The sequence below is a fragment of the Ammodytes marinus genome (genome assembly GCF_949987685.1).
Source record: "Ammodytes marinus genome assembly, chromosome: 16".
Classification (NCBI taxonomy): domain Eukaryota; kingdom Metazoa; phylum Chordata; class Actinopteri; order Uranoscopiformes; family Ammodytidae; genus Ammodytes; species Ammodytes marinus.
This window is the reverse complement of record NC_137220.1, coordinates 23308212-23334792: the sequence shown is the minus strand read 5'-3', so window position 1 is coordinate 23334792 and position 26581 is coordinate 23308212. Positions and strand designations below refer to the sequence as shown.

The following is a 26581-nucleotide window of genomic DNA, read 5'->3' as shown; positions in this document are numbered from 1 at the left end:
ACGTCTACGGTGCCCACCATCTCTACCATTGTTTCCTTGAGCAAGACACTTAACCCCAAAACTGCTCCAGGGGCGCTGTACTGCGGCTGACCCTGCGCTCTGACCCCCTCCGAAGTGTAATAACTTGAGAGGGGATATGCGAAAAGACAAATTTCAATGTAACCAACCATTGACTAATAAAGTAACTTAACAGTGTATTCAGGCTCTCCAATAGCATCTGACACAGATATGTCCAAACAAAAATTACTACATTGAACACAGTTGATTTATTTATTATTATTCTTCCGGACAATTACACATAATACATAATTTTCTCATTGCATATTCATACATATTACTTTGTGTTATCGTCCGAAGGGAAGCAGGAGAAGCCAAAGGCTTATCGGGTCCCGCCCCCACTTTAGCCTTAGTTTTCTTCTCAAAGTGCACCAGATTGATGCATTTTAGGTTCCATTATTTTATTATTATTATTTTTTTTAATAAAATTTCAGTACATTATACAGATCAGTATTTAGACATCTTTTTTGTTCTTTATTTAAAGAGAAAAGAAGAGAAAGAAAAATACCTGTGAGTAAAGATAACTACCAGTAAATACTGCAAAAACACTTTTAATTGTTCTTTTGGGCCTGTGAGGTCTAAATGATCTATGCGCTCCCTGGTACATGACTACGTATCTTTAGAGCATAATAAGGTAGAAAGGGTGAATATTCATAATTAAAATAAAAAAAAACAGCAATGGCCCCAAAGTGTTCATTTGCACAAAAAAGGGTAGAGCTTAAATAATAACAGCAGTTTTTCTTGGACACAATGGCATGTGTTAATGTTGTCCAGATCAAGTTGATAAAATGTACAGGTCCATTATATGAAATGCAGAAACAAATATTTTTGGGGTTAAGTGTTGTACTGATGATGCTAATGAAACTCCTTCAGCTGCTCCCTCAAATAGTCCAGGTATCTGTGGATGTCTGAGATGCGCAACCGGTTCAACTTAAGTTCTTTGTCTTGAATCTGTGATTATAACCCGTAAAGACAAAAAGCAAACAATGACATGAAGGTGAGATACGGAGGAGATGTTTGTCATCCATATGAAAATACAACTTGGGTGTTTCTTTAAAATATAATGTCAGCTCTCTACCCCTTTAATGAAGGCCACTTTCCAGGCACTAGCACGTGTTACCAACAGAGTTTCTCGATCGTTGATCTTCAGCAGGTGGTTTTCGTGGCCGGTGGCCAGAGCGTCCATCACTGTCTCTCTGTCTGTAAACAGCTACACACACACACACACACACACAAAAATGCAAGCTTAAAAATTGAGGGTACTGACACATGTAATATAACCATATTCTCATGTTATCTGGCCCATATACTGTCATCAGCACTCATATTAGATCTACAGAAATATAAAAACTTCCTAACATACAAGTAAAATATAGAGCAATTGACTTTTAGGCCAAGGTGTTGTACTGTTACACTGAAAACTGATAATAATAGAGTAATCCCCAATAATTCAATCGTTACCGTTATGTCATCCCATTTCTGAAAGCCAGTCTGGTCTAAATGGGATAACACTTACCATTTTAACATCATCTGGCATGTCCTCCTCCAAGTTGTCATTGGCCACTCTCTCCAGAGTTGCTATAGTAATCTCCCGCACCTTCTGATGATAATTATCCTCCAGGTCTCGACATTGAGAAAATGTAAAACTGTGTCATGGAAATAAGACTGATCATATACACTGTACATTTTGATCATTTTGCACCCAACCTCTGTGTGTGTCACATGATTCAAACATCAAAGTTTTTAAACAAAACTGGTATAACGACTACAAAGAGCTAGCAACTGCCATTGGAACACAAATCTTATTAAATTTAAATTGGTTTGGGAGCAAGTTGCTTCCCCTTTTATGAGGAAGCTCTTAAGATGATACACACTGATAAAAGGATATAGCCCTTGAGCTGTTTCACTGAAGCTGCCAACCATGTCTGAGATGGCGATGTCAAATATATTGATGGTTTCCTGAAATGAAAAGGAGGCCTCATTATGAGTAAACAAAAGGAAAAGTAGAGATGCACACAGTTTTTGACATGTGGGTGTGAACGTGAATTATATTATAACATTGATATGAGCATGCACACAGACACACTTACTTCCAGCTGGCTGACAAGGTGAAACTCCAATGCCATGAGGCTTTTACAGAGTTGGTTGATTTCATGGTTACAGTGGTTGATCTTGACCTTCAACAGATTCGGGTCGGATAACTGCTGCAGCTCCAGCTTCCTCTAGAAAAGTGTGAACACACCAAGATATAGCGTGGATCATTCAGTATGCTGAGTATAACCACGGGCATTTCTTTAATTGAAATGCTCCTCACAGCTCACCTCTTTGTGTTTCTGCTCGAAATCTGCCAATATTTGCGTCCCTTTGTGCTGGCTGTCTTTCACAGCCTTAGTCTGATCATTTAGGAAGGAGTTCACCTCCGTCTCTCTTCGCTTGTGTTCAGCCAAGCCTGTCTCAAACAACTGCATGCACAGCTCCAACATTTGGTGCTCGTATGTGAGAGTAGGGTTAATGAATTCAAATAGTAAGTATTGTCTGTATTACTACACCTGCATGGATTACGACAACAAAGGATATGTTTGAAGCAGAAGTGCCACTCCAGGGACACTTTGTAGTGCCTCTGTCTCTGGGTCATCTCGTACCATGCTCTTAAACAGATAAGAGCCATTCAGGGACTCCACAAAGGCATCCTGTTAGAAAGAAGAGGACTGAACTAATGCACACTATGTACACAAAATATTTTCTGTCGCCCCCAAAGTGACATTACCTTGTGTAATTTGATTTCAGTTTCCTTTCTTTGCTCAGCATCATTGGCTTGCTGAATCTGCAGCTCCTTCCGTCTCATCTCCTCAAGGAGATATTGGTATTTAATGGAAGCTTCCCTTTTCTGGACAATGAAAGGCGTTATTTGCTTCAACAGTATCAACATGGCAAAACACAAGTGTACCCATTTCCAAACAAACATGGGTCGTCATAATTTAAAAGAAAAATTTGAATAATTTAAAAGAAAAATGATACATAGAAAAAATTTACAGTAAGTTAACACTATGAAAGTTAAGTATATTATACAGATTGTAACTTGGGTGTGAGATCAGACAGTCCACTGGTGTTACTTACTGTCTCTTTGTCAAGTAATCTATAGTCCAGGCACACCAAACTTGGAAAGTAGGCGGCGATTAAATACTTGTAATCGTCCTCCTTAGAGACAGGATTGCCACTTAGGTTGATGCCGTACAGGTTCTTAAACTTCCTGAGATAGCGCACCTTTAAAAAAATGCATTTAATTTGCATTGGGTTAGGAAACACTCTTTAATGTCATATTATAAAACCGGAAAACACAACTGTTGCATATTTGCAATACGTATGCACTAATGTTTCATAGGCTATAACTGCTGGTATATACTTATAATGACAATTTATGCAATAATAATTATTTTGTTACATTGTCCATGTGTCCCAGGAGGTTGTTTGCAATGAAGAAATGGGTGAGTTTCTCAAGTGAGTCCATGTTTTCAATGACAGAGATTCTGTTGTTTGACAAATTCAGCAGTTCAAGCTTCCGCAGAGAGTCCAGGCACTTGATTCTCTCTATGTTGTTGAATGACAGATCTAAAAAGACACATTTAGAATGACTGTCAATATCACTGGTCTAGTTTCTGGGCTGAGATACCTTGAGCAAATGATGACAAGAAAGTAGGCTACTAATAAACTCCATCTTACTGAGCCACGTCAAGTTAACTAGCCGATCCAAGCCCTCAATGTTCTCTATGAGGTTGTTGTTCAAATCGAGCCTGACCAACGACGTGAACTCCAATAGGTGGTCAATCCTAAGGATGTCTGCAAAACAAACAACGTCCAATAGAACCTCAATTCAATACAGATTCACACACTGATTAACACGTTTTAATTTTTTTTCTCACTTCTGTATTCCAGACGTAGTTTAAGAGTTTCCTTGAAGTGGATTCCCTTTGCGTTCGCAATACCCCCAACCTGATCTTCGGGAAATTGCTCCTCCACGGCCTTCTGCAGAACTTCCTCATCCATCCAAATGGGCTCAGATTGACCATAAGGCCCGTTCATCCTGCTGCTAGAATGGGGCACACTTGGACTTCACTGTAGCCTACCTGCTCAGAGAAGAAAGACAGTCATGTGGTCACAAGACAATGCCAAACAAAATGCTTACAAGACATATCTATCTATCTATCTATCTATCTATCTATCTATCTATCTATCTATCTATCTATCTATCTATCTATCTATCTATCTATCTATCTATCTATCTATCTATCTATCTATCTATCTATCTATCTATCTATCTATCTATCTATCTATCTATCTATCTATCTATCTATCTATCTATCTATCTATCTAACTATCTATCTATCTATCTATCTATCTATCATTTACAAACATAATCTAAATGTAGCAGTTGCTGAAGCATTGTGCATTGTAAAAAACAAACATTACAAGCTTTTGCTCAAAGATAAAGCATACAGTCAGTCATATATCTTACCTCTCACCTCTCTTGTTTACTCGTCACATAGCAACTGGCTGACTTTAAGCTGCGTTCAAGTAGGCTACGCTCAAATAATTCCGTTAAATTAATCTTTTAACTTCAAAACGTAGCCTACTTGCTTGACCAATTAATATTATAACAACACAAATCTAACTGTCTGCTATGACTAACGGTAGTTCTCGTGAAGAGTTGATTCCATTTGGTTAAAAGAAAAGGTGCAATGTTGGGAATAGGCTAGGCCTATCTAGTCAAAAGTTATGTAGGCCTATATCTACATTCTTTATTTCAGAGGAATAATGTCTGCCTGAATTCTTAGTCGTTGTCAATGTATTTCCGTGCATTTATAGATACATATGGGGCGCTATCATGTAAAATACGTGTTTATATGTTTAAAAATGTTTGTTGAACGTAGCTTCTGCTGCTCATCATGACAGACATTGATTTCAACTGTTTTCGACCAATAGCATCGCGCGGCGGGCGGGGCTTATTGGGCCTCAGCCTCTGCCTCTGTCATTCCCGAACGGATTGTTTGTTGTCAAAATGGAGTTCCTACTCGGCAATCCGTACAGCACTCCCGTGGGCCAGTGTATAGGTAGGTTTGCCTTGAAACTATTCACCACAGACGGTATACTCTCTACACCACACAGACTGCCTCACAAACTGTCTGTCCACGCACACAGAGTATGTGCGTGGACAGGCAGTTTGTGTGTTTTCTGTTAGGAATGACGGCGCCTGAGCTCGCTCGATTGGAAGTAGCTCGCTAGCGAGCATCATCGCAGCAAACCACCATATACTCGATCAGGGCTTTCTTTAGCCTGCTAACCTAACCTACCATAACTTAGTCCGCTGTATTCATTACGCCAAAGTATTCTTATCTGGTTTTGACATTGCTCTGTACATTTAGGGGCATTACAGGAGGTGGAAAGACATATGCAATTTAGTTACTGACATCGCTTTATAGTGCGGTTGAAGTTCAATATTCCCTTATCAGACCGGTTGGTTTTTATTTTGCTGCACAAGGCTCTGTGTTGTGGTGTTGATTCGTTTACTGTAGAGGATAAGAAAATACTCAAGAGACGTGGCCTACCACATCCCTTTGGTGTGGTTGCATCCATCTATCTTTTTGCAACTTGCCTATTGTTTGCAAAAACTGCTTCAGAGATAAACAACCTCTGACCCAGAAAAGTTATCAGTCACCAAGGCTTTGCTTTGTCATGAGCGAATACAAATCAAATAAAAAACAAGGATAGCTTTTCGGTGGCATCTACAGAAAATAATATAGTCTTGTCTGATCATAGACTAGATGCAAACCATTTCCTTTCCTTTTGTTTACTTTTCTTATCAGTTTCATCAAATCTAGTGACAAAACATCAACCGCCATAGTGTTACATCTGTGTTACAGCATCATCATAACGACTCTGTTCCTGTTTATACAAAGACCACCATCTTTGCTCCTCTTGAATAGTTTCCTACCTTGACTTGAGATTTGTAAACAGTTGGTCCCCATGTAAACAGTCATAGTGGCTGGATTATAAGCAGCGTTTCCTGTGTTGTTCTAGTTTAGCGCCTACGTCAACAGATGTGGGCCAAACATTTAATTTCTCACACTGTTGATTCATGTTTACTTTGAAGTAAATGCAGCAACTGTGACAGAAGCATCTGTTGATGATCACATATGTTCTTTCTGTGAGTGAAAAAAGCAGTGCTCCTTGGAAGCAGTTTGGAGAAAGGATGCCTCAGGGCTTGGTGAGCGTTGCCCGACACCCACTGGTCAGCTGCTTTGTGCCATGTCATCATTCCAAAATGGCCACTCGGCTACTGGCTGTGGGCATCGTCTCAAGCATTTCACTCTAAAGACAGAGGTCCTTCTAGGTCACGCATGCAAAAGCAGTGGGCCGAATGCACGCGCATGTTGGATTCCCCCCCCCCCACAATGTAGAGCTGGCTTCATCTCCAGCCTCTCTGGCCCCCTGTCTGCACGGCTGCGGCAGTGGACTGTTCACCACAGAGCTGGGGCAAAGGGATCGGTTTACCTGAAAAATTGAGAGGGAGCCCGACATGAGGGCACGGATAGCATATGATGACAGTTGTATTGTGAAGATCTTAATTGGGATTTTTCTTTCTCTAAGTGACTGAACATGTGTTGGAGGAGTAAGAGGTATTGAATGACACGTGCAGGTGTGTGCCATGCTCATGCATATCTCTTTACTGCGAGGGGAAGTTCAAGTCATGGCTTTCTTTTAGATTTTTACTTCTCTACTTCTGCATTTTGCAGCTTAATGACACTCAACCCACTTTTATATTGCTGTATCCTTTTTCCTTTAATATGAAAAATATTGGTGATGTATTAGTAGTTAGGAATGCACCACAGTCTGTCAGTGAATAGAACTGGTGGTGTTACAGTTTTACACACATTTGGACTGAGATGAAATAACGGTAAAGCTCTATGCCTCTAGCTCAGTCTAACATGTCCTTCTTTTCTTAAAGGTGGAGTCAGTGATTCTGGACAATGCTTGTTGTCAAAATCACCTTTTGTCAATATCAGTGAATGAATAGTATCTTTTCACGATCCGCTACCTGTCTATACCGTGGGCACTAAAAAAAAATCCAGTGTTAATACACAGCCTACACACTGTAAAATGTGCATGTTGCTAGCTATGGTGGCCCTCCGAACAAGCATTCTCCAGAATCACTGACTCCCCCTTTTTAAATGCCAGACATTTCTTCCAATATAATTGTACAACCAGGCAAAGTTCCTCTGAAATATTTAACATTCAGACGTTCTGCTTTTGGCTAGCAACTGGTGTCAGACTTCTAAACTTGCTGAGATTCCTAAAAGACGAATAAGTCAGTCAAATACAGATTCTGACCAGAGGAAAACGTGTGGAGAAAAGAGTCTTATAAAAAGGACAAAACGTGTCGGCGATAGGGCCAGAGAGGGACTGAGTTGTGTGGCTGTTGTTGGCAGTGCCTGGCACAGCCTGGCACCAGTAAAGCCATGTGATCGACTGGCTGCTTCCCTGGTGTGGTGTCCATTCCTAGGACTGGGTTGGATGATGGGTGGGTTTGTGGGTGGGCGGGGGGGTTGAAACAACGCCATAAATAAATAAACTCAGCAGCCGGCATTTCATTTCATTAGCAAGACTCTGGTTCTTCACTGTGGTTCTGGCTCATCTCTTGCCCTCTCCTTTCTTCTCTGCTCCCTGTGTTCCTCCCCACGCCTTGACCTGACAATCCCCTTGAGGAGATTACATGGGATATCCCAACGCCAGTAGCTGGTTAATGCTTCCAAACATATGCCCGTTATGCTTCTTAATGCCCTAACACCAAGGCACGTTGGTGGTACAGTGTGTTGTTAAAACGCTGCCCACATTAAAATCGCCTTTCCTTTTTCATTTTAATAGATAAGTGTGTTTGTAAGTGTGAAAAAAAAAAAAAAAAAGATTCCTTCCTTTGTGCTTTCTCAGTATGTGACAAGTTGATTAAGAGAGGGGGAGGTAGAGCATGACTAAGCCCTGGCTGTCAGGCTTGTCCAACACTGAGCCTCCCCAGAAGGCAAAAGGCAACGCAGCCCGAGTCGGGAGCCTTGGCCCCGGGCATGACAGCTTGCTCGGGGGCCTCTGTGCTTCAGGGAGGGACGCTCATCCTGTCCAAAGATCATGGATCTGCTAATAAGAATCTACCGTCTAGCGTCAGTCACACAGCACCTTGCTCACAGCTCACTGTGGGGGAAAAAAAAACCCTCTTCTTTTTATTCTGTCTCTGCCCACACCACTGAGATCCTGATAGATATCCACAGTCGCAGACATGATGGATGGATTTGGGGGGAGGCAGAGGAAGGAGGAGGAGACGAGGCGGTGACAGCAACACCAGTTCGTCACTGTTGCTCCTCACAGCTTGGATCACATTATTTCCTGGCTGTAGCTATTAAATGGTAGGGGTGGAGTGTGAAGGGGAAAAGCATTGCAGGTCACTGTGGCTCAATGCACCCTTCACATCACACCCACAATCAGCTTTCACTTTCCTCTGAGCTATTGCTTTACACTTCCCTTCTGAAGGTTGGGTTCCTTGGTTAGGTCACCAGAGTTTGAGGCAACAAGTGGTTTATCATATTTCATGACTAATCATCAGTTCATAATTTTTTCAGCAGAACAAAATGCTTTTCATAATTATGTTTTAATGTGTGTATAATACGTTTTTTTTATTAGCTTTTAGAATGAGTCTTTTATCTACATAGGGCACGCTGCCATGTTGCCACGCTATGTTTGCGAATAACAGAACGGACAGACTTAACGGCCTTACACGTTTTTTTTATAGTTCCTAAGGAAATGCACCTGTTGGGAGACAAAGAAGAAGTAGCAAGAGTTTAAAGAATAAATAAACTGAATACACCTTCTCTTTATCGTTTGAGGCACTGGTGGATGATGCCATCTTAAGTAACAGGCTTCTTGTCCTTGAAGGCCACCATAGTTTTTGTAAATTCTCCGAAAGGCAGGGGTTGGTAATGAAGGTGTGCAATAGTCTGTTGTTTCAATCTCACCACTAGATGCTGCCAAATACGCCGATATAACAAACCGTACCTTTTTTTAAAGGCCTTGAAATATTTGTTCTCATTAAGCGTCTTACTTTGAGTGATGTTATTCATGAATACAGTATTTTTATGAAACCATGTTTGGTTATTTCACGAGAATTTTCAGTTTTTTTTATATTTTTTTCTCGGCTTAGATCCACTGATGTTTTTGAGTGTGAAACCCTAAATACTGTGGTGTATTATCAAATGTTGATTGTAAGGTAAATTAAATAGAAACTGATGCTTAATTTATTCTTATTCTTTCTGTGGGGACTATGAAGAAGTAAAGTTGGGGCTCTTCAACTTACATTTATTTTCAGTGGTGCGTGGGTGAATTAAAGCTGGGGTGTAGGATTTGGGGAGAAAATGGCAGTTGGGATAGAGATTCGAATCCAAATACCTCAACCGCTCCACTTGTTCTCTTTTGGTCCCTCTTTGGTCAAAGTGTACAGCTCATGTTAACTTTGACCAATCAGAAATCACATACCCCAGCTTTAAGGGGGGGAAATAACATCAAATAATCATACACATTCTGTTGAATGTTTTTGTGTTTTCCTCCAGAGAGGGCCACAGATGGAGGCCTACAGAATGAGGACTGGACCCTTAACATGGAGATCTGCGATATCATAAACGAGACGGAGGAGGGGTGAGCTGCCACACCTTTTTAAAAGATATTAACTATTTGGTTTGGGTTATACTTTGCTTCATTCACGTTGGGTAGATTAAGTGAAGCCATTTGGTCTATGAGATTTATGGTCCCTGAATCTTGTGGTCAGTGAGTCCCACAACTTGCATTGTTGAATTTTCACTGGGACTCCAGTGAATAATACACTGACTACTGTGCTTTGACAACACACTACAGAAAGGCTTTTGTTTTCTTTGGGTGTCACTGACCAATGAATGAATGAATGAATGAATGAATGAATGCAATTATTTTTTCAGTCTTCTATTTATAAAGTTACCCAGCTTCTTGTGTTTATAGAATTTGAACAGAAACACTTTTGTATATTTCTTCAACACCACTGAATTCACTTATGGTGATGTATGCTGTAGAAAAGTTTTGAATTTTACCCACAGTATAGTAAGGACCGTTGATCAGACAGTTCCCGGAGGCCAGTATTCTTCTAAATGCAGAGACAGCCTTTATTTTTTTTTACTTGGAAAGACTATTTGGAATCTATCTTTTTTTATTTTTCATTTTTCCCATTAGCGTTTTCTCTTTTTTCCCCTGCTTTTCACATTCTTCACGCCTACACACTCATTGTTTTGGCATGTGACACGGGGCCCTCGCCAAGACACACACACACACACACACACACACACACGGGGGAGTTCTGCTTCACAGAACACAGAACCTCTTGTCTTTCGAGATGTTCAGCCAGTGTCTGCTCAGCTTTATATGTTTTTTCTGAACATATGTTTGTCATGTGACTGTACACACACACACACGGGCACGCACACACACACGTACAGAGTGCTGTACAATGAAGCCATATATCAGAATGTACGCTCCCTATCCATTTATATTCATTTCGGCTCCCTGACTCCGTAAATGCGCCGTATCTCTCGAAGAAGTTCATAAAAAGCTAGTTCATGCCTCATCTGCAGCCAGGAGACGGGGCAGTTGCGAGGCAGGGAGCCAACCCCAACCCCAAACAGATTGTCGCACGCAGAATGGAAACTAAATGAAGAGAGAGGAACAGATGGATTCTGGTTCTTCTCCTTCTTTAGTCAAATAGCTCACACACACACGACAGACCGGCCGCTAAGCATCTGTTAATGTGTGCACGGGAAAAACAATTTATTCCAACAAAGTCAAAGATATGTGATGCCTGTGCTCAGCCAGGGGGAGGGTGCTTTTTCATCCAGCTGTCTACCTTTTCTGCTGTTCCCCTTCTGTAGGCCTAAAGATGCCATCCGGGCGCTGAAGAAGAGGCTGAGTGGCAACAAGAACTACAGAGAAGTGATGCTGGCGCTAACAGTGAGAAGTTCTTCCATTTTCTTACAAAATTGGCATTCAATTCACCAGACATGGATGTGGGGGGGGCGGGGAGGGATCAGTTGTCTGCATGTCATTTCACCTCTGAACTATCTAATAATAAAAAAAGCATAAAATACCAAATTCACCTGACACATTGGTAAACTCATGACACAGCCCCCCTTTGTTTGATAAAAGCATCCTGACTGAGATCTTCTTCTTTTTTTTTTTTTACAAGCACTATATAGCAAAGTCCTTCCTTGTCCAGGCTGCCTCTTACACAAATCTTTCCTGCTTTCCCATAGTTTTATTTATTAATGTATGATCTGTGCCAGGCTCCTTGTAATGGCTCTGTTGGACTGCTCTCCCTCTCTGCAGGTGCTGGAGACCTGCGTGAAGAACTGCGGCCACAGGTTTCACGTCCAGGTGGCCAACAGAGACTTCATAGATGGCGTTTTGGTGAAAGTCATCTCCCCCAAAACCAACCCTCCGACCATCGTTCAAGACAAAGTGCTGGCGCTCATACAGGTATTAGGGCTTTCTTCTTCTTTGTTGGTTAATATCCTGCAGTTTAGTATAGTTTACTGATTACTGAGTAAAAATAATGTGACACATGACGTCACAAAATCGTATATTGTTAAATGGCCCAGTGTGATTGTAACCGTTTTGTAGTCCGTTTTGCCCATGGTAGTGTCTGGGAAGCCTCTGGTGCTAACCCTACCTCAGGTCACCTTGGGCAACAGGTGGTTTTGTTTTATTTGTAAAGATTTGCTGTAGACTTTCTGTCCTTTGCTCTGTGAATACAGATTCCCCAATATTTTTAATTTAGTTTGAAACTATGAGAGTAATTAAGTTAAATTCTACATTGCTGTCTAAATGTTTATTGTCTAATATTGATGTATGTTATGCCCCTGTAAAGCACTTTGAATGGCCTTGTGTCTAAATGGTGCTATATAAATAAACTTGCCTTGCCTTGCCCTGCCTGTCTATTTATGTTATCAGACGGTGTATATACATCTGGGAAGATGCAAGACTTCATTGACTATCATTAGTTTTCCTTTTTCTTTCAAGGATTTGCACACAGGGCTGGATTAAGAACTGCTTTGTACTGATATTGTGGTGTAAAAAGACTACAACATGTGTGTGTGTCCTTGCAGGCCTGGGCGGATGCCTTCAGGAGCAGCCCAGATCTCACCGGCGTGGTCCACATTTACGAGGAACTGAAGAGGAAAGGCATTGAGTTCCCAATGGCCGACCTGGATGCGTTGTCTCCCATCCACACGCCGCAGAGGGTGAGAGAAAAGACAAATATGCGTACTCTACAAAGTACCAGCACGTGCATGTATATTCACACAGCAGAAACCTTATGGGAACTTTTTTTGTTTTCTTTTTGTTTCTCTCCAGGGTACACCAGAGGTGGACCCAGCCATGATCAAGTACCTATCCCCTGTATCTCCTGCTGCCCGGACTCCTATGCCCTCCCCCACGCCTGTCTCTGTCGCACAGGTCCCCAGCGTGCCCGGCCCAATCACCGCTACTGCTGAGCAGGTGATGGGAGTCCAACCAGTCTAGCACTGAAATAGGTTGTTCAGTTGAAAAAAATCAAGCGGATTACAAGATTTTAGTTGGACATCACGACTAACCCCGATCTACTGCCTTCAAAAGCATCTGTTTCATGGCTGATACTGAAAATGTTTTCTTTTTTTTAAATACTTTATTTATAGATTTTTATTTTATGCACATACACAAACATTACAAACACTGAAAAAGGAATACAAAAATAAAAGATAAAATAGTATAAACAACAAACATGGCGTTCTCTACTATACAGATTTCTATTTCAAATGTCAAACTGATAAAAGGCAATTGAAGTGTCAAGTAGTACTGGGACATAGTCAAGGGAAGGCTGCCATATTTGTTTTACCTTCTTTGCTTTCCCTGAAACGTCATATCGAATTTTCTCCATATATAAATGACTGGAGAGCTCTATGAGCCAGAGGTCTGAGAATGTTTTCTAATATCATTTTAAACCGTCTGTGTGTTCTCAGATCGGCCGGCTGCGCAGTGAGCTGGACGTGGTGAGAGGAAACACCAAAGTCATGTCAGAGATGCTGACAGAGATGGTCCCCGGTCAGGAAGAGGCCTCCGACCTGGAACTGCTTCAGGTTAGAAACTCACGAAAAAACGACGCTATATGTGACTTAACTTCATCCATTTTCTTCACACTGTAAAAGTTGATGTTGGATCAGAAAACTTTTCCAACGTGGCATGGACGGCAAGTCAAGTGTTAGTCATGTGCAGCCACCAGGGGGAGCAGTGTTCTTAGTTTTCAGAGGATAAATGCTCAACTTGCCCAACCACTCTTTGTACCGTGTTGTAACCAGTTGGCTGCGGTACAATCTCTGGAATTGGCAATTAACCAGTTCTAAAGAAACTCACGCAGAGTTTAATCTGAGTGATTTAATCCACTCAGGTATTTGTGCCTTAGCTCAGGATCTGGCCCTGAGCTAAGGCGCCTGTGCCAGTTGACTGGCTCCGTGGTGCCTTTTTCTGGCTTTCTTATGCTTTCTTTTTACAGCTGCTTATGGAAAAATACAGTTACATAAACTTTTACACTGCAGAGCAAATATTTCTCCCTTACTCAATGTAAAAAATATAAAAAAAACACATATACTGTAGTATTTTTCCCCAAATTAAGATAATGCTCTCTCCTTATCTCATGTTATGTCACAATTCGCCCTATAGTTTGTGTTTATATGTCTGTCCAGCTCCCTTTGCTGCTGTGTGAATATACATCTACGTTTCTTTAGATTTTTAACAATGACTCTATTGATCAATGTGCTGATGTTGCCAACCTATCCCAGGAGCTGAACAGAACGTGCCGGGCCATGCAGCAGAGAGTAGTGGAGCTCATATCACGCGTCTCCAACGAGGAAGTGACTGAGGAGCTGCTACATGTCAACGACGACCTCAATAACATCTTCCTCCGATATGAGAGGTGCTGATTCATCAATACACGCACGCACACACTCAAAAATGATTATAACTTTGTCTTTTAATTTACTCATTTACTCAAAGTGTGAGATACAACTTGCTCCATTATGTTTTATGGGACACATGGTTGGTGCACGTTTTTTGAGGAAACACAATTTAAATTCAAACATCTCAAAAGTCACTGATCTTGTTTCAAAAACTGTTGCACCACCGTTTATCCTTTTATCGAACATTCTGTGGCTTCAAATTGGTAAAATGTCTCCTTCATGAAGTGTCTGAAGATGAAAGATGTGCAAGCAGTTTGAACCTCGCAAAAGCTTTTGGTAAAACATTCAAAAAAAGGTATATTTTTGTGGGTGCTGCTTTCAGGTACGAGAGGTACAGGTCGGGTAGAGCCGCACAAAACAACGGGGTGAGTACCATCAAGAGGAACTCAAACAACCAAAATACTAAATAGTCTCTTAGGATTGCTTGTTTTCTGTTTGCTTTTTTGCATCTATTCACAAAAATATTTTTTCTTTTTCACATTTTAATACATCCTTTGCAACACAACATAGAGGATCATATGTTTCAAACATAAATCCGTCCACTTAGCCATTATAATACATTTTGAGCGTCTGAACTTATAATGACTATTAGTTGCATATCATAATAGCAAACAGAATCCACTGCAGCTTTGATAAATCATCCCTTTTTAACTTTAAATGAATCGAATAGTGAATTATTTGAAACTGGTAGAGCAAAGCCAAACACATTCCAATCTACTTCTCTTAGAGTGCACATTTGCCAGTATGAGTGATCTCTGCCAGAGGATTTGAGGCATTGCTCGCTACACCCCCACATGTTTGTTTTGGCATTCTGTTGATGTTTGTGTGTGTGTCCTTTTTCTGTTTGTGTTGTGGCTAGCTGATGGAGGCAAGTATGACGTAGTAGTTGTAGCAAATTTGGCCCTAGCCAGAGTGAGGGCTGAGAATGGAGTGATGGATGTTATCACGCCTGAAATATGGTGCAACTTCTTAGGCCAATATAGCAACGTGTCATCATCAGTACCACTGTGTGAAACTACAGTAGATGCTACATATGCTACAGGCCGCCGCCTCCCCTCCATCCTGCCCTCTGTCTCACACATCGGAAGTCTTGTGCAACTGTTTATTCAACCCTCAGTATAGCTCCTGCACACAGCCCCCAATCCATAAATCCTTGACCCACAGTGTTGTCTCAACTTGTGTCAATAGTCAATCCTGTAGATTTCAGTTGATACCAGTATTCTCTCTGTTTACCAAGAACAAATACTTTTATCTCATGTTCTCAAGAACACTAAGAAGCTCCTTCATTTATGTCTGTTACATTTATAAATGTTTGCAAAGCATCAACTATTGGCGTTGTTTCATATTTATTCAAATTCATTCAGAATTGTTCACTGTGTTAATGACCCTCTCCCGTCCCCCTTTCAGATGTTGAATGAGGCCGGAGAGGACAACCTGATAGACCTGGGCCCTGGCTCTCCTGCTGTGGTCACACCCAGGATCTCCTCCAGCCCCGCGCGCCACTCTCCAGCCGGGGCCGCAGCCTCCCCAGCACATAACCCCACCACAGCCTCTCTGACCTCTGCCATTGCTAGTCTGGGTAACAACAAAATAGTATTAAATAGGTCCTTGAATCTTTTGGAATCCCACAATTCGATTCCGATTCTTTGCTTCAAAATCGATTTTTTTTCCGATTCAAAACGATTCCCGTTCAAAATCGAATTCTGGAGGATTTCAGGATCTCCTCCAGTCCATTGTGTGCAAAGAGACATTTATGGCAAATTATGGCATGAAAGCAAATTAAAGTGCATGTCTTATCTATCTTCATTTAAGTCTATTTTAATGTGAAGCTTGTAATGCATGTGATTTTAAGGCAAGTCAACATTACCGGTGGCAGCAAAATACATAAAAAATTTTTTTTTTTAATTTATTTATATTTTTTTTATCGATTTTGGCAAATTGCGAATTGATTTAAAATGGCAGGAGAGGGAATCGCGATTTCTACATGAATCAATTTTTATTTTATTTTTTTCGAGTGTGGAGAACATCATTTGGTCTCTATAAAGTGTCTGCGCTCTACAAGTACAATCATATGAAAAAGTTTGGGAACCCCTCTCAGCCGGCATTATAATTGACTCTGCTTTCACAAAAAAAATATAAAAGTGGTATGTCTTTAATTTACCAGGAACAGCTAAGTACTGGGATGTTTTCCAAACAAAGATTTTTTGAAAAGCAGTATTTGGTTGTATGAAATAAAATAAAATGTGAAAAACTGGCTGTGCAAAAATATGGGTACCCTTGTGGTTTTGTTGATTTTAATGCCTGTAACAGCATGTAAAACTGATGAATTTAAACACAAAGTTGGTTGGATTATGTTGTTAAGCCTTGAACCTCATAGAAATGTCTGTTTAATCATGAGAAAATTTATTTTAGGTGCCTAAATGCAAGTTGCACTTCTCTTTGACTCTCTGCTGAAGTGAGACAGAATGGGATCATCAAAACAGCTCCCAAAAGATCTTAAAAACAAAGATTATTCATTATCATGGTTTAGGGGAAGGCTACAAGAAGCTTTCCCAAAGGTTTCAATTGTCAATTTCTACTGTAAGGAACGTTGTCAGGGAATGGAAGGACACAGGCACAGTTGCAGTTAAACCCAGGTCTAGCAGACCAAGAAAAGTACAAGAGCGGCATATGCGGCGGATTGTGAGAATGGTTGCACACAACCCAAAGATCACCTCCAAAGACCTGCAAGAACATCTGGCTGCAGATTGTGTATCTGTACATGGTTCAACAAATCAGTGCAATTTGCACCAAAACATCTGTATGGCCAGGTGATGAGAAGGAAGCCCTTTCTGCGCCCACGCCACAGATACAGTTGCATGGAGTATGCAAAAGCTCATTTAGACAAGCCAGATTCATATTGGAAGAAAATGCTTTGGACTGATGAGACAAAAATTAAGTTATTTGGTCTTTATAAAAAGCAGATGTTTTGGTGCAAATTGCGCTGAATTGTTGAACGATGTACAGATACACAATCTGCAGCCAGATGTTCTTGCAGGTCTTTGGAGGTGATCTGTGGGTTGTGTGCAACCATTCTCACAATCCTCCACCTATGTCGCTCCTGTTTTTTTCTTGGTCTGCCATGCCTGGGTTTAACTGCCACTGTGCCTGTGTCCTTCCATTTCCTGACAACGTTCCCTACAGTCGAAATTGACAATTGAAACCTTTGGGAAAGCTTCTTGTAGCCTTCCCCTAAACCATGACAATGAACAATCTTTGTTTTTCAGATCTTTTGGGAGCTGTTTTGATGATCCCATTCTGTCTCACTTCAGCAGAGAGTCAAAGAGAAGTGCAACTTGCATTTAGGCACCTAAAATAAATTTTCTCATGATTAAACAGACATTTCTATGAGGTTCAAGGCTTAACAACATAATCCAACCAACTTTGTGTTTAAATTCATCAGTTTTACATGCTGTTACAGTTATTAAAATCAACAAAACCACAAGGGTACCCATATTTTTGCACAGCCAGTTTTTCACATTTTATTTTATTTCATACAACCAAATACTGCTTTTCAAAAAATCTTTGTTTGGAAAACATCCCAGTACTTAGCTGTTCCTGGTAAATTAAAGACATACCACTTTTATATTTTTTTTTGTGAAAGCAGAGTCAATTATAATGCCGGCTGAGAGGGGTTCCCAAACTTTTTCATATGACTGTATTCTGGTCAAAGCTTCTAAACATTCCTGCTCTGGTTCATCTGGCTCAGAGCTAAATCCTCATTGAACTGTTTTTGTTCCTCCAATTCATCCTGCCAGTTCTTTCTGTCGTGTTTCCTTTAAATCTCGCTTCATTATCTTTCTCCGTCTTCTTCTGCTCCCCTCTCCAGATGTAGCTCCAGACACCCAGTCGACCGTATCAAGACACAACCAGGATGACTTTGACATGTTTGCCCACACCAGGAGCAGCTCTCTGGCCGAACAACGCAAGAAGTAGGTCTAGATTCAATTTAGCTTCCCCTGTGTGCTGCTATTATTCAGGGATGTCATTTATTCGAATTAAATATTTATTCATAACCATCTTTTAATAATTAAAATTAAATTCAATCCACATTGGGCACTTTTCTACATTTTTTCCCCCACTGATGTTCACTGTGTGTTGTTAGTTCTTAAGGAAGTATTATAATTGAGTTTTTAATTTGCCTGCTGTCTCTTAACCTGCCCTGACTCCATCCTCTTACGCAAGGTGTTTCCTTGCCTAAAGGCTTTTGATTACCTCTAGGGTGAAGATGTTAATCTGGTATTTCCTCTGTCAAGAACTTGCTGCCTCCCTCTGTATGTCCAACATTAAGGTGGAGAGAATAAAAGTGATAAAGTTAGGGGCATGAGCCACATGTTTCCCAGTGGAGTAAAATGGGAAAATGTGTGCAGTAAGCGTGCCTCTTCCTTGCTGCATTGCATTACAGTCCACTGATGCTGCTTTTTCTGTAGAAATTGGTACTTTGTCCCCCTACTGCTCTGGATGAATGTTTGTACAAATTGTGTAATGAGTGTCTGGTGGCTCAGGGCTTCGCGCCATGTAACAGCCAACCTCCTGGGTTTAAAACCGGACAGCGACCTTAGTTGCATTTCATTCTCCTCTTTCTTCTTTCACTGCTCCTGTGCTTTACGTCTTTTTTAGAGGGCAAAATGGCTAGTAGCATTAGGACATCTCCCACTAGACACTGTTGTATTTAAAAATAAAACATATAATATAATATAATATAATATAATATAATATAATATAATATAATATAATATAATATAATATAATATAATATAATATAATATAATATAATTTTGGTATCATCTAAATGAGGGCGAAAGGCCTGGGTTGTCTTTCTGTTTTAGTTGGTGTCTTTAAAATGTCCCATTCTTCTGCTTCAGTCCAATATGTTGTTATTTTTCATGCACAGTGTAAAGTATGAGGATCCTCAGGCTCTGGGCGGCCTGGCCTCGGCATTGGATGTGAGACAACAGAACACAGGCGGGGTGAGTAGTTCACTTAAAAGCAGCTTTCAACTGTATACCGAGTGTGGGTGCTGTGTTATCCCGTACGAGTCTGTCCTCAGCCCTCGGCCACTCCCTGCATGTGATGCTCTCTAATGCTGTTCTGCAGCGTCAGGGAAATTTGATCGAACGAAATAATGTGTAGCTTTCTATATTAACTGTAGATGGAATTGAACAGCTATAATAAATGGTCTTACAATTTGCTAACTATTTAAGTGTTAAGCAAACCCTATAAGTGAGTAAATTCCTCAAGCTTGTGCTTTATGTGTCATTTCAAACTAGATATCGGATTTCCCTTTCTAATATTTATTGAAATAGAATTATGGCACATTCAGGAATTCAAACACAAAAAAGTCACATGCTAGTTTTGAGATTTTAGTTGAGTCACTCTCCCCTGACTGAGCACACACACACACACACACACACACACACACACACACACACACACACACACACACACACACACACACACACACACACACACACACACACACACACACACACACACACACACACACACACACTCACACTAAGTTCAAGAGCCATTCGTACACTTTTATTTGATTGAGTTTAAAGTCTTTTTCTCCTTTTTTAATTTTCCTCATTTTAATTTTTATGGAATGAACCTTTTTTCACCATTTTCCGCTCTACCTTTTTCTCTCCTTCCGGTAAATGCCAATCGTCTCATGCGTATTTGCCCTCTCCTCTGTCTCTCTCTCTCTGTGTCTCTCTCTCTCTCTGCACTGTGTGTTGTGCTATGCTTTGCTGTGTTGTGGTGGTGGGCGGGGGGGTCCGCCACCTCTCTTCTCTTGTGTAAGGTGTCGTTCTGTTGTTGATTCAGCTGAGTGTAAAAGGGGATGATAACCCGGCAGACCAGGAGCTGCCCATAGACAGCTGGCTTATTACCCAAGGAATGGTGAGGACTCCATCCTCAGTGTGTCCTCCTCACCCCGCCCCGCCCCTCCCTCCCTCCCTCACCTCAGCCATCACTACCATGCTCACCACTCTCCGTAAACCTCATGAGCTGCTCTTCATTTTACAGCCTCATCTCCCTTCTCACTGCTCTGTCTCGGAATGCTCCAACAAGCCCAAGACCAAAGAAAAAGTGTTTCCATCACCTCCATGTCAAGTCCAGATATACGCTAGTGGAGGGCAATATGACGATGCATTAAAGCCTCTCTAAAACCTGGTCTAAAATAGAAAAAAATCAACGTATGATTTAAAAGTTGGGTGCCTCAATAAGCGCTAACGAAAATCTGATGTATAAAATAAATAATAATAAATAAATGTTCATAAATATTATAAATCCAGGATTGTGTGGGTGTGGCCGTATATAAAACAGTCATTGTTTTGATACGACGCTCGGGCAGAGAACTGCCTTATTGGTTCAAAATACTTATTGTGTAATAAGAACCACAGTCTAGCCCACCTCACCTTAACTGAAATTTCTGTAAAGTTTATCAAACCTAAATGACAATATCTTAATTGGGATTGATAAATATGCCAGGAGTCAGGACAGGTGCTAATTTCGCTCTACTGTTCCTGACCTGATGAAGAAGCCGTCTCATTGAAATCCGTCTCATTGGTTTTGTTCGGCCATTGCAGGCAAGGTTGCAAAACAAAAACATAACTGTTATATGGAAATACTGAAATGACAGGATAAGTGTTTATGTCATGGACTTAAATGGTATAACCAATTTAGCAATTTCCAGAGAGAATTATGCATATACAATCACTTACATAGTGATACATACTGTATTGCCCACCTCTATTGTACTATGGATGGACATGGCCGCTAAACACTTTACCCAATTACTGTTGCTTTCCCGCTTTAATGTCACCTCTTTATGGATTTGATAATGAGCCTGACGGGTCACCAGTAACTTTCATCAGCATCGATTCATCTCCTAACAGCCCCACTATGCTAAAAACAGCAGAGAAGCACGGATACCCCTGTTACACAGCAAGGTCAAGTCCACAGCCATGAACGTGGTTAAAGCCCTGATAAGATATCATCTGAGCGTCAGAAGGATGAGGAAATGGTCCGGGGGGGGTTTGCTGTGTAGCGGAGGGTATCTGTCAGTTGTCCTCTAACTGTCTTTGGGTGTTAGATAACCAACCAGATGTAATTAACGACAACCTCACATCATGCCTCATCCTAACTAGAAATAGATCAACTAACTAACAGATATATGAGATTTGTATCTCTGCGACTTTTTAGTTGATGTCTTGACCGAATGTTTGAACTCTAAAGGATTCATAGGAACACATTTTGTCCATCTTTCTCCTCTGTTGCTGCATGATTTCTTTTTTCTTTTTTCTTTTCTGTGAATGGCTTTCACTGCCCGACTGCCTTGACCTTTTTATTTTGAAATTATTTCACCATGATAACTTTGATCTATCGAGGAAACCCCCGGCCAGTACTTTAGTAGTTTAAAAGCTGCTGAAACAGTTTTCTCTTTTCAACTTTGGTATGAGCTCAACTTCAAATGTGGACTGTTTGACTTCATTGCAAAGGCAACACTAGTTTTAGGTACAGTGTGTGGCAAACAAAAAGAACGCAAGTCACTTTTTCCAGTTGCTCCCAATTGTTTATCCTCATGGATGGACTTAAAGTTTGAACTAACATGCTTTACTACCAGTCCTGATTTCAGTGGCACTATTTCATGGCGCCCTCACACACACTAACATGAATACATAATACACCCGCTACGCCGTGATATGGCGCCCATCATCACTGTCACTGCCCACCATGCAGCCTTCCATAGTGTGCTCTATATGGTGTGTGTGTGTGTGTGTGTGTGTTTGATTGTGTGTGTGTGTGTGTACGTATAACGTGTGTGTGCGCTCTCCATCTACTGTACGTGTGTGCCGTGGGGGATCGCCCTTCCTCTCGATGGTCCCTGTGCTTTCAGCTTCTCCCATCCAATCAATTTCTTAATCGCATTCAAGCGATTTGCTAATTTACTAATGATGTGGAATAATTAACACTGCTGTGTGACATTAGTCCGCAGCTGTTAAGCCATGTCAGCGCTACAGAACTAATGAGAACAGTGCACATCCCGGGGAAAGTCCCGTTCTCTGAGAAGACGGCTGAGCACACGATACACCGTAAGAGAGTGGGGTCGAGTGTGTGTTTTGAGCGCATTTAGATTTTTGTTCAAATTTTTTATTTTTTTTATCATCTTCCTCTCTGAGCCTTTGGTGATTTCTGCTCTTGTTATTTTGTGTGTGTGTGTGTTACAATTTCTGTTTTTTTTTTTACATCTGGCTTTGGTGTCTGTCTGTTGTGTGGCTTTGGTGCTACCTTTTTTTGGTTTGTCCGTGGCTTTGCTCCATAGATCCCTGTATCGCAATCCTCTGTCATGGATGACATAGAGACGTGGCTCTGTGCTGACGTGGTGAGACTTCTTTACCTTGATTTATATTCTTTTTATCTTCTTTCTTTCTCTCTCTCTCTCTCTTCTACTCATGGTTCGGTTTTGCCTTTCTTTTCTTTGATAGCACTCTTCCTCCATTCATCTCACACAACTGTATACTTCAGTTACTTTTCACGTCACGTTCTTCCATTGACTGAACCTAAAACGATTCCACCAATGACTGACAAATAACGGTTGACTGTGAGGTGTGACTTACAAATGTTAACACAGTGCTAACAATAGTCACGTTAGAATGGCAGATACCAGCTTCCTTAACATAATGCATGTGGAGGTTGTGGAGTTGGGCAGGAGAAGGTTCCTTGTTGTCTTCACCTGCGGGAAAGTTTGAAAGGACGCTTGTGTGATGGATCTACATGTGTTTCAGTTTCTGTGAACTTTACAGGCCTTTGACCTTTGTGTGATTTTGTGTGTCAGCTTCTTGTGCTGCCAACTGTACACTTAAGGTTTATTTCTGTCTTGCCAAACAACTCAATTAATGAAGACCTCAGCCCAAATCTGTATAATATTTTTTTACAACTTTCTTTTTTTCCTAATAGAAAGGGGACTCCGCAGAGGAAGGGGTGACCAGTGAAGGTACCTAGACCTACCACAATTTATTTATTAAAGTTCCACTTGCTCTTGCGTGAATTTCGACCCCTCCACGTCTGAGATCTAATTGTTTTGTTTCAGAATTCGACAAGTTCCTGGAGGAGCGAGCGAATGTGGCAGACACTCTTCCGTCTCCCCCGGGGGCAAACCCTTCTCACCCGGCCCGGGCCCCCGGCGGCTCCCACAAGAAGGCTGAGCGGACAGAGGACGCGCTGTTTGCCTTGTAGACTGTTCTCTAGAGATCCTCCATCTGCTCTCCAGGGCATCTTAAAGATCCTCGCTCCTAAAAATGATTCCTCCAGAAAGGTTGTTCCAATCCCATTTCAACTCAGTGGTGTAGCAAGTGATCGCCACCTCCTCCACACAGTGTTGCTTTAACATGCAGAGGTCCGTCATTGTTTACTGATCACGACCGCTTTACGTCTTACTATAAATGGATGTATTAATATTTTCAGTGTAGGAATGTACGACCCGCAGCCCTGCATCTCATTCGTAACGTGCCACCAAAGGAAGACAACCGTACTTGTCAGATGTGGTTTTAAAAATGTGGTATATTACTGCAAGACTAATGGAAAACGTTTCATTGCAGGGCAATGCATAGTGTCAGTGTGGAAGAATTCAATTGAAATTACAATTAATTATTATATTTTTCAACTGCATTCAGCTAATCAGCTTATTTATGCATTTATTGTTCTTATGGTTTGTTCTTTATGTACTAGCGCTGTAGTTATGGTTATTTTTTTCTCTCTCTCAACACATTCTCCAGTTAGAGCTCTAGCCAGGCTTCTAATGTGATATGATATAAGTGTGGAAAGGCAAAACGTTTTATTAACCAATTTGCCTGAAGCAGTGTGGCGAAAAGGCGTCCGTTAGCAGGCTAACTTTTGCTAACTAGGGATATGATAGCTAGATCTTAGCTAATCTTAATGAGCGTAAGCCAGCGTTCCTTTAACCAAAGGGAATTTAAGAAAGAAAAAGAAAACTATATTTATAGAAAGCACCACTTAGGATTCCTTATGTATTTCAAATGACCAGGGGGAAGCAACATGCCCATGGAATGTTTCCCATCAGTCCTTTTCTACTCTCGTAAAAAGTTTCAACAAATTAGCTCTCGAACAATACTGAAAACATTCAGCCATTCCAAAGAGTATTATCAAGGCTTTAATGACCAAATAGCACTGAATTGTACCTGTTGAACGATAACCAAGGTTTGTGTTATGTATGAAATATAAGGGATCATTAACGTTTTCCTTTCCCCTGCTATATTAATGTCTGTGCACTTTGAAGCAAAAAGAAAATCTGTATTTTGTCCTTTGTGTTTACAAGATGGTTACTATTTTTCTAGGGGATGGGAAGTGGTCTTCAGATGGACTTCATTTTGCACATAAGTTTTTATAACTGTTATTGCAGCGCTTGCTTCACATAGAATTGGATGGATTGACTGTTTAATTTAGGATTGCTAAAAGACTTTTAGGAGCATAGGCTGTTTTAAAACAAAATATGACATTTCAATTATCAACATGACACCATAATGGACAAAATGTGTAGCTCTCAGTAATGCGCTGTTGTAAAGGATATATTCATATTGGTAAAACGTATTCTACAATGTAATCTATATACCTCAAAATACAGGAATTTTAGGTTTCTGTATCTGGTAAAAATTGTATTGGCTCATAGTCTTATCCAGAAGGCAGAGAGGTGTTTGTTTTATTTGATCCCCTGATTGTATTTTCATAATTTGTGTAAAAAAAAAAACGGAAAAAAACAAACGGTTTGTACCGGTCATCATTAATCTTGTAGTGGTTGAGGCTCAAGCTTGAGGCAAACAAATACAATTGCACTGTCTTTGATTTGTACAGTCAAAGGCGTTTTTTTTTCATTCTGTTTATATTTTCATTTGGGTGTGATTCATCTGCCCCTGTTGGAGCTGCTGCCAAGCATTTCTGTGATTGACTGATTTCAGCAAAGTACCTCCGGCTGGAGTTCCTGTCTTTGGTGTAGCTAACGATCACACACTTTGAGGCAGAAAGCAAACTGTCTACGTTCCAGTTCTTTTGCAGAGGCTTTGGTTTGTTGTGACATTGCTTAGCGCTTGAAATACATTTTTTTCTTTTCTTTTTAAGACCAAAAGCTTTGTCAATGAAGGCATTCCATTTTAATCCCCTCCTGAGTTGTGAAATCATGCAACAAAATTACTTGTTGAATTATTTGTCAGTACAGGCCTTCCACTAAAGAAGGATATATTCATGATTTGTTAAATTTCTTATCACTTACACGCAGTGGTGGCATTTGAAAAAATGATTTGTCTACATCATTATGATTAAATATTTAAAACAATTTTAGTTGTTAGCAAAGGATTAATTTATGACCTTTAGCTTTTTTCTTTTAATGCTTGCTGTGTGGTAACATACGGTTACATAGGTTTAATATGGTTGCCAGGTAACTGAGATAGTAGCGTTAAATTTACAATCACTTTAAAAAAATCTTTAACCTTGCAGGCTGAACAAAGACGATGACTAATACATGTAACAGGAGATCCTTTTGAAAGGGAACCTTTAGTAATTCTTTATGTTTGTGTGTTACGCATCTCTGGATCTGTAACCGTGTTTTGTGATGGTCGCTTTTATGAGGCTAACAGTCCTGATCGCAACATGTATCCCTCCCAATGTTACTGAATGTCTTTTAAATACTGATGACAGCAGATTGTTTAGCTGCTGTGTTGTGGACACAGAGGAGATGCTTTGTTTTCTGTCAGTAGGTGTCCCATGTGTGTTTTGGCTGTGCTTGTCTGCTGCCATTACTAACTGGTCAGGTTTTTTTTTGTTTTGGCCTCACGCACATAATGTAACTGCCCAATAAAACACTAGCAATGTGTGACATCTACCTCATCAACTGTTTGTGGTTATTTGACAGTGAAGGGCTGTGTGATAATCTCCCTGGCTTCTTCTTATTCATGTGCATGCTGATGCAACCCGCCCTCAATCTTGCACACTGTACATTGCCATTCAATGTCACATGATGTCCCCCACTCTCACCCCCTCCACTTGTTGGTTCATGCACACTTCATCCATTCTGCTCCCGGAGCATAGCACACACAATGTAAAAAAAAAAAGAGCCCTGGTCACAGAGTTTTTGTAATTTGTAATTTTTTTCTTCCGTTGTTGAGCATCATTTGAAGGTTTTTCTAAAAATCAAGCGAGAAAGCAAGTGAATAAGACATGCTCCCCGCCTTTAAACAAACACACCCAATCACCAGCAACATCAGGCTCTCTGACAGGCCTTTAACTTTACTCCACTCCTCTCCTAATGACAACAACTTTGCAGTGCTATTCTAGGTCAATGACCTATTTCCCCACCATGCCTT

General features: G+C 40.7%; 2 protein-coding genes across 2 annotated transcripts; one reads left to right on the top strand and one right to left on the bottom strand.

Annotated features, from left to right (window-relative positions):
• Positions 1–912: 912 nt before the first annotated feature.
• drc3 (dynein regulatory complex subunit 3) lies at positions 913–4137 on the bottom strand (the record flags this gene model as incomplete). The annotated part of the gene is made up of 10 exons (XM_080044610.1): positions 913–1008; positions 1136–1257; positions 1965–2016; positions 2148–2279; positions 2379–2553; positions 2620–2747; positions 3175–3321; positions 3500–3666; positions 3778–3894; positions 3978–4137. The coding sequence occupies 10 exons, from the start codon at positions 4135–4137 to the stop codon at positions 913–915; spliced, it is 1296 nt and encodes a 431-aa protein (XP_079900736.1).
• A 948-nt stretch (positions 4138–5085) lies between these two features.
• On the top strand, positions 5086–26094 carry tom1l2a (target of myb1 like 2 membrane trafficking protein a). Its single transcript, XM_080043757.1, has 15 exons — positions 5086–5165; positions 9705–9789; positions 11046–11124; positions 11500–11649; positions 12279–12413; positions 12526–12669; positions 13170–13286; positions 13986–14119; positions 14485–14527; positions 15570–15741; positions 18031–18133; positions 19096–19171; positions 22531–22590; positions 23166–23202; positions 23299–26094. Exons 1-15 carry the CDS (start codon positions 5114–5116, stop codon positions 23442–23444), a joined length of 1533 nt encoding a protein of 510 aa, XP_079899883.1. The 5' UTR covers positions 5086–5113; the 3' UTR covers positions 23445–26094.
• The last annotated feature ends 487 nt before the right edge of the window (positions 26095–26581 follow it).